The sequence below is a fragment of the Protopterus annectens genome, chromosome 17.part0 (assembly GCF_019279795.1).
Source record: "Protopterus annectens isolate FY-2018-M chromosome 17.part0, PAN1.0, whole genome shotgun sequence".
NCBI classification, from domain to species: Eukaryota; Metazoa; Chordata; order Ceratodontiformes; family Protopteridae; genus Protopterus; species Protopterus annectens.
Window position 1 is genome coordinate 326,507,827 of NC_056751.1, and position 17,182 is coordinate 326,525,008.

Here is a 17,182-nt window from a genome sequence, read left to right on the forward strand (position 1 = left end):
GTCATTCATCTGCAGGAGTCCTGCAGCTTTTGCCATACATTCAGTCCCAGAGTGCTCCAAGAGAGAAAGAATAAGCTGATCCTAAAAGGACTCTTGAAACCCTCTTTCGAAGAGGCCTTAGATTCTTCTCCCAGTGCTAAGTCTAAATCATCCAAGTCTAAAAAGAGATCTCCGGCTCCGTCAGCTTCATCGGAGCCTCCGGAGAAAGTCACAAAAATTGCATCGACCTCCTCAGCTCCACTGTCCTCGGGGCCGCAGGAAGTGTCGGTGTTGATGGAACCGGCGTCTCAGACCAGTCTCTCCTGAGAGGAGATCTCTATCTCCCTCCCTGTCCTCCAAATCCTCCAGGACCCTTTTGGATGTGGATGTTGATAGGGTGGTCCAGAGGCTCCTCCAGTCACCGGTTTTGGCAAAATTGTTTTTGGCTCCGGCCCAGTCGGCTCCGGAGCCCATCCCGGCCCCTGATTCGATCATTCCTCCTCCGAGTGCATTTCTGTCTTCGGAGCCAGAGTGTTCCATGCCGTGTGATGTTCCTCGTCTGGTTCCGATGGCCCCTCCGGCTCCATCGGTACCGGTATCGACTCCGACCCCATCGGCTCCGTCCCCGGGGTTCAGGACTCGGGATTCTTCAGTCAGGCCCGAGGGGGACATCTCGGAACATATTTCGGTTCTGAGTCTCCCTCTCGGTGCCTCGGCTTGGGGAATTCCGACTCCCGTCATGGTCTCGGAGGCTGGCTGGTCTTAGGACTCGGGGGGACCAGCCTTCGTGGCCATGCGGACTGCTCTGGCCAGATCGTCAGCTACATCAGGCGGATTGGTCACTTTGTCCCCCACCACTCTGGTGAGAGCCTCTGACCACCATCTATCCATGGACAGCAGAGCACCAAGGCCTAGGGATGCCCCCACAAGTGAGGGCCCTTCAGAGTTCATGCCTGAAGAACCCCCTAGAAAGAAAACATGCAAGAGGAAGCACATAGACTCCCAGGATGAGTCCCTCACTTCTGATACTGACCTCGAGGAATCGGACAGGTCCCCCAAGTCATCCTCTGATGATGTTTCCTTCTCTGACATCCTGGAGATACTGAAGCAAAGAGGTGACTGGCCATCCAAAGCCCCTTCTGAGGAGGAGTCGGTCTTCCTTAAGGCCTTTGGTGCTCAGCCTTCCACCTCCTGGGTATCCCTACCCTTCGACGAGCTCCTTGATTTAATCTGTCGAAGGGTGTGGGAAAAACCTGATTCTGTGGAACCCATACCCAGGTGACCCAACAAGTTTCTTTCTGCTCCCCAGAGTAAGGAGTTCTTGTCCAAAGGAGTCCCTGTAGATGCCATGGTGGTGGCGGCGGCAGCCACTCAGAAGGAAGTAGCGAAGACCTCTTCCTCCGTCCATCCTCCTAACAAGGAGTCTAGGACCATGGACCAGTACGGGAAGGGTTCCCTCTCATCAGCAACCTTTACCTTACGGTCGCTGAACTATCTGTCTCATTTCACTCAGCTCCAGAGAGATCTCCTCAAGGAGTTAGGAGATACTCTTGCGGTTAACATCCCTGAGGTGGTGGCCCAGACAGTTAACACCCAGGTGTCTACCCTCAATTCCATTGTCAACTCCCCCATGTGGCTCATTTCATATGCAGCCGAGGGAGCGAGTAGGGCAGCAAGCTCAGGAGTTGCCCTTAGAAGGAAAGCCTGGCTGCGCCTGTGTCACTTTGTGGAGGCTTTCAAGTCTTCCTTCACTTACGCCCCCTTTGATGGTTCTTCTTTGTTCGGAACCAAAGTGAAAGACACCCTCACCTGGTGCGAGCAAGAGCGAAAGACCCTGTCTGCTGTAGGGGTCTGTTTTTCCCTTCCTTCTAGGCCTTACTCCAAGGCCCAGCTGGGTGGGAAGATTTGGTTCAAGAAATCACAGAGGTTTTTTCCTGCCGCACAAGGTGAGTCCCCCTCCAGAGGCAGAGGAGGGGGATGTTACTCAGGGAGATGCCACCCTAGAGGCAGAGGGGGCCCCCACAATTTGGGAGACCGTGATTCCTTTCGCGGCTCTCCCTACTCTCGTTCCTGAGGGAGTGCCTGGCTGTGCTTATCCGGAGCCAGTCGGGGGTCGAATTTCGTTATATCCAGAAGCCTGGAACAGCATCACCCAGGACCAATGGGTATAAAGAATAATTTCCGGAGGTTACCTCATTCTGTTTTCATCAAACCCCCCTTCAATCAGAAAAATCCCAGACGTTCCACCCAGTCAAAGGGATCAAGCAGCCTTAGAGGTTTCAAAGCTGCTAGGAAAAGGAGCCATCCAGCGTGTCCCCTCAGACCAAATCGGATTAGGGACTTACTCAAGATTATTTTTGATGCCGAAAAGAACAGGGGACCTGAGACCCATATTAGATCTCAGCCAACTGAACAACTATATACAGAAGTCCAAGTTCCATATGGTCACACTACAATCAATTCTGCCATTGTTGGGAGAGGAGGTATGGATGTGCTCCATCGACCTCAAGGATGCTTACTACCATGTAAAAATGGACAGGACATCCAGGAGTCACCTACGCTTCTGGCTGGGAGCCAGTCATTTCCAGTTTTCAGCCCTGCCCTTTGGTCTCACCACAGCCCCCAGGGTGTTCACCAAGTGTATGGCAGTGGTGACGGCTCACTTGAGACATCAGGGATTCCAAGTGTTTCCGTATCTGGATGACTGGCTCCTTACCGCCCACACCAGGCATCAACTAGTCCAAACCAGGGATGCTACCATCACTCTATGTCAACAGTTGGGCATAACACTAAATTGGGAAAAATCTGCTTTATTGCCCTCACAGCGTATCACCTTTATAGGCACAGAATTAGACACCATTTGAATGCGAGCATTTTTACCGCAGGAGAGGATCAGAGTCTTACAACAGCAAATACACATCCTGATGCCCCTGAGGAAAGTGAAGGCAAGATGGGTTCTCCAACTCCTGGGGATCATGGCAGCAACAATTATGTTGGTCCCCTAGCGAGATTGCACATGAGACTTCTCCAATGGCTTCCCTTTGTTCAGTGGTCTCTCCAGAAATTTCCACTGTCCCACCCCATTTTGCTCATGGACAGATGCAAACAGGACCTCAGTTTGTGGCTTTGCACCAAAAATTTGGACGGGGGAAGACCCTTCAGTCCACCCATCCCGGTTGCCACAGTGACCACGGACGCCTCCCAGATGGGGTGGGGGGGGGCATTATCTTGGCAGGACAGTCCAAGGCATGTGGCAAGATCATGAGATACATATCAATGTCCTAGAGATGAGAGCAGTGCTTCTGGCATTGCAGGCACTTCAGAGCTTTCTACCTCTAGGGACGATTGCAATACACTCAGACAACATGTCAGTAGTGTGGTATCTAAACAAGCAAGAGGGAACCAGGTCTTACCCCCTGTGCAGAGAGGCCATGTGAGTGTGGCAGTGGGCAATAACTTCCCAATGTTTTCTGGTGGCAACACACATTCCGGGGAAGTCCAACGTGATTGTGGACAGGCTAAGCAGAGCTATTCTGATGCCTTACGAGTGGTCCCTGAATCGTCTGATTGCAGAACGAATCTTCAGCAGATGGGGTCAGACTTGCTGCGACCTTTTTGCCAGCCCCCTCAATGCCAAATGCAGCAACTACTTCACACTGATCCCCCCACAGGGGGAGTCACCCATTGACGCTCTGGTTCACGATTGGCCCTCTAGTCTGCTTTATGCTTTCCCTCCGTTTCCCTTGCTGTCAAAGATGATTCAGAAAGTGCAATCCTTGGGAAGCAGAATGATTCTGATTGCTCCACACTGGCCTCGTCAAGTCTGGTTCCCCTTTCTTCAACCATACATTGTGGACACTCCTTGGATCCTGGACCCTCAACCAGATTTACTGACACGCATGTCGGGACAGTTCCACCCCTCTCTGATGACCCTCTGGTTGACAGCCTGGCTACTCCACTTCCGTTGTTAGTTAGGCTTCCTTAAATTTTCACTGGAAGTGGTTCACATTTTATCTTCCTCTCATAAGTCATCTACTAGGAAGATTTACTCTAGCAAATGGAAGAGGTTTTCTATTTGGGCGCATACCCAAGGAATTGATCCTTACACAGCTCCAATTGCTTCAGTCTTGGAATTTTTGTCTATGCTTTTCCATCAGGGTTCTGCATCAGCTACCATCAAAGTTCAATTGGCAGCGATCTCTAATTTTCATGTGGCTAATGAGCCTAGTCTCATGGCTCATAGACTCTGCAAGGCTTTTCTGAAGGGTACTCTGTTACTCCGTCCCCCGGTCTCTGAACCTATCATGCCCTGGGATCTCAATTTTGTTCTACAAGCCCTTACTTCACCACCTTTCAAGCCTGCAGCTGCCTGTGAATTTAAATTCTTGACCTGGAAAACAGCCTTCTTAACAGCAATCACTTCAGTAAGGTGAGTTTCAGAAATTCAAGCCCTCTCTATCAAACCTCCATACCTAATCTTCCATAAGGACAGGGTTTCTCTTAGGCCAAACCCTTCTTTTCTTCCTAAAGTGGCTTCCATGTCTAATCTTAATCAATCCATTGAGTTGCCTGTATTCTTTCTTCAATTTTCAAACAAGGCAGAATTTAAATTTAATCAGTTGGATGTACACAGACAGTTACATTTCTATCTGCACCGAACAAAGGATATCCGGAAGTCTGATCAACTATTTATCTCCTTTTCAGAGAACAAAATTGGGTACCCGGTTTCCAAGATCACCATATCCACATGGATATCTAGTTGCATCTCTTTTGCCTACCAAGCAGGAGGAAAAGATCACCATTTCCGGTCAAGGCTCATTCTACTCGGGCTGTTTCTACATCTACAGCCTTTCAAGCCAGATTGTCAATGGATGATATATGTGCTGCTGCTACTTGGGCTTCTCCTCACACATTTGTTTCTGATTACAAATTGAACGTGGTTTCTAGGGGCAGGTCGTCATTTGGCTCCACAGTACTCAGGAGTATTTTCCTATGAGCCACCCAGGATGTAGGTGCTAGGGACGCTGTCCCATGTGTAAGAATGTAGGTGAGATAGGACTAAATAACATCAAGAAGTTATGTACTCACCATAACGTTCGATGTATGTAGTCCATCTCGCCTCACATTCTTACTTACCCTCCCACCGTCCCCCTTCCTGGCAGATCTGGAGGTTAGGTTTTTATATACAGAGTTCCCTTTACTTTAGCTTATTCTTTTTTATCTGGATATTGTGTATGCATGGGGTATGAATGAGTATTGCAGCAAACTAGATCTGGGGATATGGAGCAGTGCAGCATGGGATACCTGCTTAGCCCAGCCAATAGAAGACTTCGAGCTAGAAAAGTTTGGCCGAGTACCCACGGGTAAGAATGTGAGGCGAGATGGACTACATACATCGAATGTTATGGTGAGTACATAACTTCTTATTTTGGCAAGCTAGAAGGGCATCAATGCCCACCATGCTTGAAATATTTGTATGTATGTATGTATGTATGTATGTATTAAGGCAGCTATATTCCTCCCTCCATCATACAAGATCCATCAACCCTTTTTTGGAGAATACTGTAATCTCATGATTAGAGATACTCATTCCAGCTGCTTCTCATCTACTAGTAAGTCTTTAAAATGCAAGTCAGAGATCATGCTCAGAGGAGGTCAAAACACAGCATGGTTTGCAAACAACAGGGATACAATGCTGAGGCTCCCAAATCAGACAGTACCTCAACCATGGCTTTGTCTAGATACCCTGTCCTTGAAAACCACAAACTAGCATTGAATTATAACACAATCTTTGTGGAGCCTGACACCTACCTTGAAGGATATGACATATTTACAAGTATTTGGTCCAAACCCCACTTCCAAAGATGAGCTAGAATGCAAGTATCTGTTTAACACAATAAGAATGCATCATCAGTACCACCCATACTATGTGACGGGATATATAGTTATATACCTTTGTAAAGTTAAAAAAAAGCTGTAAACTCAAATAATAAAGTCATGCTATCCCTCAAAGAATGTAACACAGCTAAAGAGTTTGAGTTTGTCAACTGTCCCCTAGCTCTTGAACCGAGTGAAATAAGGCACTGCAGCAAGGAAATTCAACTATTATCTGAATTTTGGAATAAAGAGCTGAATTTCCTGGCTGCAGTGCCTTATTCTACTCAGTTCAATTGCCCCCTAGCACTGTTTTATTTTGTAGGATGATTGGAGACTATAATCCATTCTTGGCTTAACAGACCATGTGGTCCCCTTTCTTAAAAACTAAGACTATAATTCCTCTTTGCCACTCCAGAGGCAGCCTCCACACATTTTGAGAAATATTAAATATGCACACTAAGATAACCAAATTGCAACCATTATTTTCAGCATTAATTACTGCTTAAAGAGCTGAGTTCCTGGATATGGTCCTTTCTTATTCATTGTCCTGATTTCAGTCAGAACACATTTGCTATCCTATTGGAGTTAAAGGATGAACTCATTCCATACCCAATGTCTTACCAAAATGTTTGTGAACCCTTTATTTTTGTTTCTGCATCTCATCAAAATACAGAATTAGATAATATGTTGGTAGCAGAGCAGAAAAGATGTGAGTATTAACACAGTTTGATATAAGACACTAAGTAATTGGTACATAGAAGAGATCAGTACTGTGGAACTACAGAGATTCAGAAATAGGAATAATGCTTACTAATAAGAGTTAGTCAGATTTAGACATTACAGGAAAGAGGAAACTGCAATCAAAATGTATGTAGCTGTTCATATTCTTACTTATAGGTGGTAGAACATGTCTGTCTATAACAAAGGTGACAAGAAAGTATATACTTATTTCTTCATGATGGCAAATTGCAAGAGGAATCAGCACTAAACTATTTACCTGAAACATACACTTGTTCAATTTTCACAATCATATGAAATAAAAACAGATCAAGAGCATTGCTATGTTCTGAGTCTTAAAAAAAATAATTAAGAATTTATACAGAAAGCATAACTATACAAGATATAAGGAAATCCATAATAGGCTAAAGTTTGTAATTCACATGTTATCAGGCCTTTATATGATGTCATGAAGAAATCTACAGGGAAATATATGATTATGTAAATGACATATTTAAATTTCATACTGGGTTTCTTTTAAATATTTTGTAGATATTCTGTCTCAGTGTACTCTTTAGTGTATTTAAATGCTATAAGAAATATTGGTGTTTGATTTCAGTTTTCGTTAGACAGGTGCACAGCTTTCTGTCAACATTTAAACTTACATGATCATTTGGCCTAAAGTATGCACAGTCCTTATAACAAACATACTCTTGAATTAGAAAATGTATTAACAATTATACTTGAAAATGTAGTTTAGATAATGCAATCTTCTTTTAAACTATAACGAATTGTAATTTAAAAGTTATCTAATTGATAGCATTGTTGCAAACAGTAATCATTTTGTGAACACGTTTTAAAAGATTTTGGTTCCTAAGAACAGCAGGGGTGGCATTTTGAACATTTAATCAATCACTAGATATATATTAATTCATATATGTTTGTGTATATTTATCAGTGTATGGGAAAGATCACAATCTGAAATGTACAAGACTTCCATCTTGCTAATCAAATACCAAATAAAAAACAAAAAATGTAATAACCTACATTCTCTCTTTCTCTCTCTAACTGAGTGATCTGCATTTTTATTGTAGTATCCTCAGCAGTTATTCCATTTGCTTGTATAATCCTATTCATTAAATCACTCGAAATGCAAGCGCATTCATATGCCCATGCATATTGGTTTGCAGATTAAATATGTTCATACATTGTGTGTGCATGTATGTATATGAGCCTTAAAATGATACTATACAGATAAACACCTTCAAAATGAATGTATATATCTGCACACAGACATGTATGTATTATTGCATTTTATTATCCTGGCCAGACATTAGCACTAATCCACTATAAAGATAAAAAAGCAGCAGTACTACTTATTATTGTAAAAAATAACACCAGCGCCTTAATGAAAAACATTGTCTTGGCTGTTGTAATTCTACTTTTTAAGGTCATTTAAATATGTCTAGTTATTTATGACCATTTTAAAATCTGTATCTGCAACAAAGCAGCCTCTAGAAATGTAAGAATATGTTTTCCTGATAGATAGTAGGTGCAGCTATGTTATTTGCAATTTAAAATATTTGTAATATTGTCAGCCCATTTTGTGATAGTCACTGAATGGTGACACTGATTTTGTGCATTCTATGAGAAAGTACAGTGCAACATACACATATATGTTTCTGGGAGGTAAAACAAAATTGCATATACCTTGTTTCATCCAAGGGTAATTGCTAGTAGTTCATTTCATTTTTGCCAATATGAATGACTTGTTGGTAATTTTTTCATGGGGTGGTACAGCCTCTCCAAACTGTCTGTGCAGGGACGTTTTCCCCCTTATAACAATTATAACCACTCCCAAGCCTACCAAATATAAAAGCCAGGATAAATTATTTACTAATGAGTTGCCTAGTTAGTCTAGAGGGTCTCTCCAAATAGTTTGAGGTTAGTCATCTTCAGTGAGATAAGGAGCTCACACAATATCCTGCGATAGTATTCCTACTAATAACTTAGCTTGTCCCATTAGCTGTATTGTTAATGTGTGCAATGTAGTTCAGCTGCTTTCGTTATTTTTATACTGGCATGGATTCATTTTTACTCTTAATTTAAACACTGGTCACAGTGTTTTGTTCAGACCATAATTCTCATTTTCTTCCTGTTTTATTTCTGTAAAGACACACAGTGTGTTAAACAAGAATTTAATGTTCTTGTAATCTGTATGTAGTACTCTGAAGTACTATTATGTTTGCTTAAGTTGTTTTCATATTCCTCATGGATTGTCTATTAAGTTTGTCTAAAGCCATTTGTGATCAAATGTTTTTTTTAGACATTTGACCATTACCAGGGCTGGAATTTAAGTGACAAAATAGATGTTTTGTTTACTAATGAGACTGAATGCAACTGCAGTGTATACAAACACCACAAAAAGAAAAGCAGAGAATGTTTGTATATACAAAATTCCAGCAGAAGAGCTGATATGTTTTTATGTGTGCTTTGTCTGAATTTGTAACAATGTTGTTCTTAACAGAGCAGAGGAAAGTTTGTGTCATTTTTTTCTTCTAGGGGATCTTCATATAAAGCTCACCTACTACAGTGGCACTAATGTTTAATTTGTGTTCCTTGCTCCTGTTTAGCACATGAAGACTTTATTTTAAACTTTCTCTCCATTGTTGTTTCCTTTTCTTCCCGTCTTTATTTTCTCTTTCTCTACTGCTTTAGTGATCTAGACAAAGACTTTTGGAATAACAATGACAGCACTGTGCACCAGAAATGGAGTTCCTACCCTCCAAAGGAGTTCATTCTAAACATTTCGCCTTACGCCCCGTATGGTGACCCAAGATTGTCCCTCAAGTGAGTTTTTACTTTACCTGCCTTGGTCATATCTAGTGAGTATGTAAAACCTAACCCATTACTATGTTTTCTGAGCAATAGCTTTCCCCATTGAACCACACCTTCACTTCTTACCCACTGTCCACCCCATGGGCAGCAGAACCATGGAGACAAACAACCCTCTGGACACAGCATTGTCAGTTGCAAACCAGTAGCATTTGTTTCTTAAAACCAGCTTCTGTCGCTCAGCCTCTCCTTCTCTCTCTCTCTCTCTCACACTCTTTTTTCCTACCTACCCACCTACCCCATTGCCAGTCACCTGCCCACATTCCCTTTCCAGTTTGAGAGGGTTGCTTGTTGTAGTCTAAGTGAGCCTTGCCTTGCCTTGTGGTTCTGTTCACTAACATGGCTTTTTCTTAATGTGGCTGCATAGTGGCTCTTTTTACAGTTTCAGTGTTAACCCCTTGTTGTTTTGAGCTTTGGGTGAAAATGATTAATTCAATGAATTGGCTGATTTTTTTTTTCTTTTCTTTTCTTCCATTTTGTTCTGTTTTATTTTCATTCCTTATGTTTTCTCTTTTTATGTTTGTCTCTGTTTGCTGTGTCTGTCTCTTTCTCTGTCTCTGTTGCTGCTCACAAAAAGTGGCTCGCTCGTGTCTGGTAACAAGGCAGCAGTGCTTGCCTCTTCAGCACAGGGCGATAGGGATATACGCTCCACTGGGAATGAGACCCGCAGTGACAGCATGAGGAGCAGCGGATCTGCACAGATCAATCGCAGCGAGGCCATCAACGGGAAGCTGGGGAAGGCCGGGCGCTGGCAAACCGTGCAGAGCCACCTAGCAGCAGGGAAACTGAGTCGAGCCAAGTGAGTCACCAACAAACAGACTGAAAATATAAAAGTGGCTTGGGAGAAGCCACAATACATGGAGTTATTAAGTTTGCAAATGCTGGCAACATGGTGAAAAAATGAACAACTGGTCTGCATTAGGTGTGAAATGTATTTTAAAGCTTTTTTGATTAAATTTGAGCTTATGTTCAGTAATTTTAGAGACATATTTATTTGGGTCTATATTATATGCTCGAAGGTTTAAAACTTCGACTCTCATATGATCAACACCATATGAGCGAAGTTTTAAAACTTCGAACAAATAATAAAAAAATAAAAAAAAACAAAAAACTTACCTAAATGATCCGGGCAGGGGGGCAAGCCCCCCTGCACTCCCCATGTGGGGTGCACCCCCACACACCCCCAGCTACTTAAATATACCAACTCCAAGATCATACTACATTGAAGTAAAGGTAAATATTCCCTATGGTGATCTCCAATGAAACTTGCAAGCTTTCAAAAGTTCGCTCATATGGTGTCGACCATATGAGGCTCAAACTTTTGAATGTTCGTGATTTCTAATGGAACCCATTAATTCAGCACATTTTTGATTTTGCTGTAGATACTTTATTTCCTTTGTTGATGCTGCTTGTAGGCTTTCAGCTATCTCAAAAACTAGCCGATCTTTAATTCTTTTCCAAACCCTTTCTTTTGTAACATCCTCTTAAATTTCCAACAGCTTTCTATTAGTGACATCTATGTCTTTGGCTCCAGCACCTGTCCCCTATTCATGTAAATGTCATACTCTAATGAATGTGGCCGGTAACCTCATGACATTTTGCTATTAAAAATATAACATTTTGTTGGTGATTGTGACAGTTGGTCCATGGTTATCAACATGCTGAACCTTTCATCATTTGCTCAATTTTCTGTGATTGCACAAGTTGTGATTGTGCATTTGGTTGAACTGCCATATTGAAAGCAACCACATGTAACAATCTCCAACCATTAATGACATGTTATATGAAAATTACAGTTAATCTTATCCTAACAGATAGAAAAAAAAAAAAAACAACTGGAGCTCTGTCATTTCCTCCCTGATGAATATGCCAGTTTCAATTTTGAAAAACTGTCTTCAGCCCAGGTGTCAAAAAAAAAAACATCTGTTGTGCCATAGGGTAACACCATATACACTTAAACAAAAAGGTAACAGAGGAGGGCAGTGGTAATTTATACTACGAAAGCATGTAAAGTGAGATTTTGACACAGGTAGCATTCTCATATACAAAAAAGAAACATCCAAAAAATTGAACTCTGACAAAACTGAGTTATGATACTATTTTGTCAATTTAAAATCACCATTTAAGTAACTGAGATTCTTAATATACTGAAAGTGAATATTTAATTAGTTATATGTTTGTTAATAACAATGCATTATGGTCTGGTACAGAAAATTTGTGAATGGCTTAGTAAATATATAATTTTGGCAGTTAAATTGTAGTATTGGTGGCACAGTTTGAATTACCGCTGATCTGCACTGTTATCTGTTTATTTAAGAATATATGGTGTTCCTCTGGTACACCACATGTTATTCTAACACCTGGGCTGAAACCACTTTTTGAAATGTAAGTCGGTGCATTCATCAAACTGCCTGTCAGTACTTTGTCCGCCAGATTAGTTCACTACTCAGCTGAGATACTTTTGGTGTCCAGTCTGCTTGGGCTTCCAATGAATGAATGAATGAATGAAAGAAAACTTGGCACTCAAAAATTTACATTTTGTGGGGCTTGGGTTGAAGAATTCTGCTATGCCAAATGAGTCAGTGAAATTTGTTTCATAGTTCACATCTCTGTCTGATTATTGGCTTTCAGCACCACCTGACTGTATGATGTGTGGTGCAATATGTAACTCCCTTTTTTAATGTTACAGTGGTCGCTGCCAGTTGTAGTAGTATATTTTGTCACACAGAATAAGCTTTAATATCTCTGGGCTAAGAAAGAAAATCGACGTCATATAGCAAGCCACTAAACCTTACATACGTTTCCTTAAATTATTGCATTAAAATTCTAATTTTTAATAACATAAAGTATGTTAGTAGAGAAAAAAAGCACTGAGCATAAGCTCTCAAGCCAAAACAATTTGAAAATGAGAATATTTTTCAGTCAGATATTTTGTATGCATTTCAATAAGATTAGGAGTTCACCTGATGCCAACATTTGCATAAATGTATATATGAAGAAATATATTATTATCTTTGCTGTCTTTCTTGATTTGCTGAATACCTTTTCTCTCTTTTTTCTTTTGAATAGGCAAGACTTGCAGTTCTATGTGAACATATGAAGTTGAAATTCAGAACTTGTTTACTTTTACTAACCTTGACTGACAGTTTTCTGCTGCAGTGGGGATTAAAACTGTAACATGTACAATAGCCACACTATTAATAATTCCAGCATTTTTCCAGCATGTGTGAGCATTGATAAGTAAGCAACTTTAATTTGTAACCATGTAACTTTATCTCTATGCTGACATTTTGCAAAATGATCAGTCAGCTTATTTGTACTCATTTTGCAAAGACTATGGAAAGATAAGAAAGTTGTATTTCTGCAGACAAATATAGAGAAGCAGTGTTAGCTAAAGAAAAGAGGATAACATGGAGAAATGCTGTACTGGTCAACTAACACAAAACACTGGAACACTGAGTGATGTGATACATTTTAGTAGACAAGCACACGTCTTACAAGTAACTGCACTTTCAGATTAATAGGTACCATACAGCAGAAGTTAATAAGTTATTGGTAATAGATACAGTGCTTTCATACCCATGTGCATTCATAAGTGAAAAGGCAGTGGAACACAGCTGTGTGGCATACTGGGATACATTTTTGACTATGATGCAGGCAACATGCATTCAAATATTGGCTCAGGCACTGAAAAGGAGATGCAAGTGAGCGGCTATTTCTAACGTTTCCTTTATAGTGTATTGGAGAGGTAATTTCTGGTCAGCCATTGCTCCCAGTACAAGCAGTAGCTGTCACTAAAAATTGTAGAGCTCAGGTCCACTGTGATGGGGGGGGCATTGAAAGCCACATGGCAATACAGCCTCACTGTGTGGTAGAGACAGGTTCATAAGAAAAAACCTCCATAACCTGTGCCAGAAAATTGTAGCTACTGATAAGAGGAGGACGTGCCTATTTAGTAGAGATAAACAGATATGGATGTATTAAAACCGTAGTCTGGGGTCCAATCCAGAGTTATTTAATTAAACAGGCAACGGTAACCTCTTTGCAGTTATGGATATAGAAGTTTAATCACCATAAGGGTTCTAGTCTAGGGTGGGGGGGTAAGCAAATCCAACCCGACTGTGGGAAAAATGTTCCCCTCAGCAGTTTGTATATGGAGTTTGTGCAGAGGTAGAAGCTATGCTTATGACTGCTCAGATGATAGCTGCTTCAAAGGATTATTTCACTCTACTGGGGACCTTGGAAAGGAGGAATAAATAAATTGAATTCCCATTGCAGGAGGCGTAATGGTCGGTAGGCAGATGGGCAAAAAGCCCTAGAAAAAATAAGGAGTTAAAAGGGAGTATATAATTTCTTTCCCTTTTCACTAAAACAAACACTTTAAGTATGCCAATATAAGAAAAATCTCTCTGTGTGAGATAGAAAACAGCATGTGAAGTAAAGTACAGAAAAAGATAATCTGCATTTATTGCGATTCTTTTTGATTGTCAAATACATTTCTGTCTGCCCCACTGGTGTGGTGACTAAATTTGTAACTGTGATACAAGTGATCCCGGTTCAGGAATGGATCCCTAAATCCCTTTATAATATTTTCATGGCTTGTAGGGAGAAGAGCCATATGCATTAGAGGTGCCGAGAGGGCCTTGTCTCCCATTCGAACCAATCATCTTTACATGTTTTAAAAAGGTTTGTAAATCTGCTTTCATACATGCAAATTTCAAACAGAAATACAGGATTTACTCTAAACCCTTTTGTCTAATAGATAAACACACATTAATGCACATAAAATTCATATTAGTATATAAGACAGACCAATACTGTCCATATGTAATGAAAACATTACACCAACACTGATGTTTTAAAATGAAAAAAGAAAAATGTGTTTTTTGCAAGACATTTCTCCCCTTCATGTCATATAACTTAATGTGCTAACACCAATTTCACTAACCACAGGGGTGAGAATATTCACTTACCTCTGAGGTTCCACATCCAAGAAGATAGTATTTATAGCAAGCTTTACTTTTCAATCACATAAACCTTCTTGCTGTGCAAAGTAATAAAAGTGTGTGTGTGTGTGTGTGTGTGTGTGTGTGTGTGTGTGTGTGTGTGTGTGTGTGTGTGTGTGTGTGTGTGTGAACACCCATAGATATGTGCATTAGTGTGTGTGTCTATTGCTATTATAGTTAGATGCACATATCCAGTTATGCGCTGAATTATAAATTAATTGAGTTCTCTCTTAATGCTGCTTCCTTCTCCAAATGAAACAAAATCAGCATACAGCTCCATTATATATAGACTGCTTTAATAAGCACACTTTAAAATAGGGCTTTTAAATACAACTGAGCATTTTCATCCATTAATGGTAGGACTTCATCAGAGTTATAACCTAACATCTCATTCTTACTTTCAAACATAAATCTCCCAATCAGAGCCAATCTGAAACCTTGAATTAACAATTAAATCAACTCTTTGAAATTATTTATTAAAAGTAACATAATGCATATTTAAAATGCATGTGCACATTGATGAATGAACAAATAAATAAAACACATTTTAAAAACATTTTAAAAGGTATTTTAAAAGCATATGTATATATATGTATATATACAGTGTATATGCTAAATAAACTTACTAAACTAAAAATGCATATCCACTATGAAATATTAAATATTTCTACATGCTACAGTGTTACCATTTTCATCTGCATTCTAATATATTCTAATGTAATGACAATAAAGTGTATATGTATGGTAAATGGTGTCACACTTACAGATTGTTTTAACAATTTATAAGTCACCAAGGCCCTGGACCTGGGGAAATCTGTACATGTAGCCTACCTGGAATTAGCCAAGGCATTTGACAGTATCCCCCACTCAGGCATCATTGACAAACTCACCCAACTAGGCATCAACCCTTATATCATTAGATAGGTCACTAACTGGCTCATTGATAGAACCCATATTGTGAGAATAGGGGAAGCCACCTTCAACAGCAGACCTGTAACCAGTGGTGTTCCACAAGGATCACTCCTAGAACCTCTAATGCTTGGAATCTATTCCTCCGAAGTACAAGCAAGAACTAAAGGTCTGTAGCTGACAAAGTTTGCTGATGACTGCAAACTGGGAGTGGTCAAAGAATCTCCAAATTATGTCAACATCCTACAAGAGGGTCTTACACAAACAAATGATTGGATTCAAAGTCATGGCCTTGAACTCAATGCAAAAATATGTATTATCATTCATTTCTGTAAAATTGATGGCCCTGCTAACTATCACATCAGTATCAACACCTTAAGTATACACTCAGTGGTGACAGACCTGGGCACAGAGGTTGACAGCAACCTTACCTTTGACCAGCATGTCTCCACAGTGGTAAGAAGGGCATTCTATATTGTTCGTTTCATAAGTACGGGCATTGCCTTGAGAGAAAAAGAAGTCATTACCTCCCTATGCACTTCCCTCATTAGGCATAATTGAGTACAATGCCTCTTTTGGTATGTACCTTTCTAAACACCTGCAGCAATTGGGAAACCACAAAGGTTCCTCACAAGGAAAATTCAAGGTCTTCACAATCCGTCCTCTGGGGATCATTTGAAATCACCGTCAATTTATTCTGATTCATACGAACTACTAAGAGGTGGTCTCTGCCTTGCATATAAGGCAATCCCTGACCCTGCGTTATTGGAAATGTTTCACATCCGAAGGTCAAATGGCACACGTGTTACTCACTTGAAAGACCTTAACCTGGTATGTGATTTTAATAGAACCTACTGGAGGGACAGATTTGTCTCCCAGAGGTTACCACACCTTTGGAACAGACTTCCACTTCATGTCAAACAGAGCACCTCATTGACCCTCTTCAAATTTATTCTGGATGATTAGATGGGTAACCATAAATTCACCCCAGGGGTTCCACCTGTGTCTCTCTTGGACAGGGACAATATATGCTGATTGTGGAAATAAGGGTAAGAACTTGGATAGGCTTGTAATGGCCCTAGGGCCATTAGCCTAGTAACTTCCTATGATCCTATCTGCTACATCGAGTACTATCAATGTTTAAAATGCCTTCACAATCTGCTTGCTTTAATATTTAATAAACTTGCAATAGAAGTAGACTCATTTAATCCTAGTGGCTTGCACGTATTTAATCATAATTGCCAAGTCAACTCTTTTAGTTCTAATTTATTGTCACCATCAGAACATGGAGAATGGGAAGATGTAATGTTACGTTTTCACTGCTAAGCTTCAGAAATTTATTCACGCATGCTTTGCATTTTTGGATGATGTTTTATTACTCTGAAGGGCACAGCTCTAGAATTAATTTTATATATTAAATATTTAGAGACTACCACAAGGATAGGAACTTGAATAGTTTTACATCCACTATTTATAGAAAAAAAGACCTTTTCGAATTTCTACCTAAACTTCGACAGTTGCCAACCCCTACATCAGAAGAAGGGAATTGTAAAAGGACAGATGCTACATCTGTCTAGACTGAAAAGTAAGGATGACATTTTCCAGAGGGAAATTCATAATCTGTGTGGTATGTTCAAGGCTACCCCAATAACTTATTAAAATCTGTTAGAGGTGAAGTTTTCAAAGGTAAGACAATAGGATTTGGTCCCCTTTTAACTGGTAAAGTATTCAATCTGATTTCAGGAATGGGATGTTTTAGAAGTGATTTGGTAAAAAAGAAAAAAAATAGTATGGTACCG

General features: G+C 40.5%; 1 protein-coding gene across 1 annotated transcript in view; it reads left to right on the forward strand.

Annotated features, from left to right (window-relative positions):
• SYT7 (synaptotagmin 7) overlaps positions 1-17,182 on the forward strand; it is a 1,049,768-nt gene that overhangs the window by 32,052 nt on the left and 1,000,534 nt on the right. The window contains exons 2-3 of the mRNA XM_044059178.1: positions 9,207-9,423; positions 10,046-10,267. Of these exons, the coding sequence (XP_043915113.1) occupies positions 9,207-9,423; positions 10,046-10,267 (439 nt within the window). The remainder of the gene's footprint in view (positions 1-9,206; positions 9,424-10,045; positions 10,268-17,182) is intronic.